Below are 1,809 nucleotides of genomic sequence, written 5' to 3'. Positions count from 1 at the left end.
TGGTTAATTATTATTTTTTGTTGTTTTTCGGATTGTTCTTTAATTTTATTTTTTGGGCGTTTTAAGAACAATGAGGATGGAGTCAGTGGTGGTCTAGATAGATTTTGAGAGGTTGTTGTTGTTGTTGTTGGTGGTGGGTGAGTGGTAGAGAGATGGAGGGGAGAGAGAGAGATAATGTAAAAAGGATCTCTAGTGTTGAGTGACTAAGATAAGACTATGTTTCTTATTTGATCTAATGGTAAAAAATCAACTTTCCCATGATGGAAAATAACTTCACTTCCCCATATTAAATGCCACCGTAGTTAAGCCCTCCACAAATTAATCTTAAGTACACGCAGTCATTTCCAATATGATAATATTGTAAAGGCAAACCACATTTAATCATGTAGTGGAAGCATGTATTCAATTTTTTTTCAAAATCATAGACATAAAATGGATGACAACACAAATATGTCCATAAGTTGTCTGTCATGCATATGCTATTTTTTAAGGTCATTCACAAATTGATACTAAAAAAATAGTTTGAGATATTAGAGAATAATGTGATGCAAATCATGCATCACATAAGTAAATCAGAAAATAAGAAAAGCGGGAAGAAATTAATCAGTTTGAGATATCACTTACTTAACATTGAAATATTTAATGAAATTCTCAATGAGCATGTTCTTCAAGATAGCATTGTGTAGAAAGTAAATGAATCAAATTATGAAGTAACCAAAAAGTTTCACATCTCATGGAACAAATAGCTTCAACAAATTTGGAACGTAAATGTTAACATATTTGGCTATTATATTACCTTAAAATGATGTCAAATGTACCAAATCAATAGAATATAAAGAATAACCCCATCACTCCAAAACTCAGTAGTTGGTTATGCATACCTATCATTATCAATTAAGACAAAGTTAGGAATTTAAAACTAATGAGAAAATGCAAATGATTTCCAAAACACAACATATATAATAGGAAAAATCACTACAAATAGAACTTAAAATTTCAAAACATGGATATCCATGACCTACAAAACTAACATATCTCAAAGGTTCATTACTTACCATTCAGATTCATTATAACATACTTCAAACTTGTTTCCCTTTTCATCAATCCACCATGAGATCCTATAACCACTAACAATTTTCTTGTGTCAACAAATTATTCTAAGCAAGAAAATTTAGTTCGAAAAAAAAAATCCAAAATTCCAGATAGCTTACCTTTCCCTTAAATATCTTACAGTGGCAAAGTAAATTGGTGCATCCATCTTCAAAATTAGGATACTCAAAACACGATTTTTGAGTCGGATAATGCTCAATGTATCTGTATATGACATAGTTTGGAATGTTTCCCTTCCCAAAATAAATGTAATTGGCGTTGCAACAAACAAAAGCATCTGAAGTACAAATATCACAACCTTAATATGCATAAGAAAACACATTAATTTCATAAATTCGTATATCAGATTCAAAAGTGGGAGAACAAAGAGCTTACGGATACATACAACCATGACTAAGTCAATTTCAACACTGCCAAAAACAACGCCAATATATGCACCAACGTAGATGACAGAATCAAATTCGTTAATCAGAGACTAACCAGCCTAGGAGCGCTGCAAAATTAGTTTTTTTTATGCATGTATTCGACGAACCTGGATCCTCCACAACTGGTTTATATATGACTATTTATGCTAAAACAATATACGACATTGAATTAATCTTACAATTGGTATATTACATAAGAAGAGAAAATAAAAACAGCCCTAATCATTGCATAGCCCCACCAAAAAAAAATTGTTACAAACAAATAGTTAGTCGC

The 1,809-nt window shown here is 31.2% G+C and overlaps 1 protein-coding gene across 1 annotated transcript; it reads right to left on the bottom strand.

Moving 5' to 3' along the window:
• Positions 1-801: 801 nt before the first annotated feature.
• Positions 802-1,597, bottom strand: LOC120579344 (sulfate transporter 3.1-like). The gene is made up of 3 exons (XM_039831324.1): positions 1,212-1,597; positions 1,056-1,118; positions 802-881 (listed from the first exon to the last, which is right to left on the bottom strand). The coding sequence occupies exons 1-3, from the start codon at positions 1,499-1,501 to the stop codon at positions 872-874; spliced, it is 363 nt and encodes a 120-aa protein (XP_039687258.1). The 5' UTR covers positions 1,502-1,597; the 3' UTR covers positions 802-871.
• Positions 1,598-1,809: the final 212 nt, after the last annotated feature.

The sequence above is a fragment of the Medicago truncatula genome, chromosome 3 (assembly GCF_003473485.1).
Source record: "Medicago truncatula cultivar Jemalong A17 chromosome 3, MtrunA17r5.0-ANR, whole genome shotgun sequence".
In the NCBI taxonomy this organism is placed as follows: domain Eukaryota; kingdom Viridiplantae; phylum Streptophyta; class Magnoliopsida; order Fabales; family Fabaceae; genus Medicago; species Medicago truncatula.
This window is presented reverse-complemented; position numbering and strand designations above follow the sequence as displayed.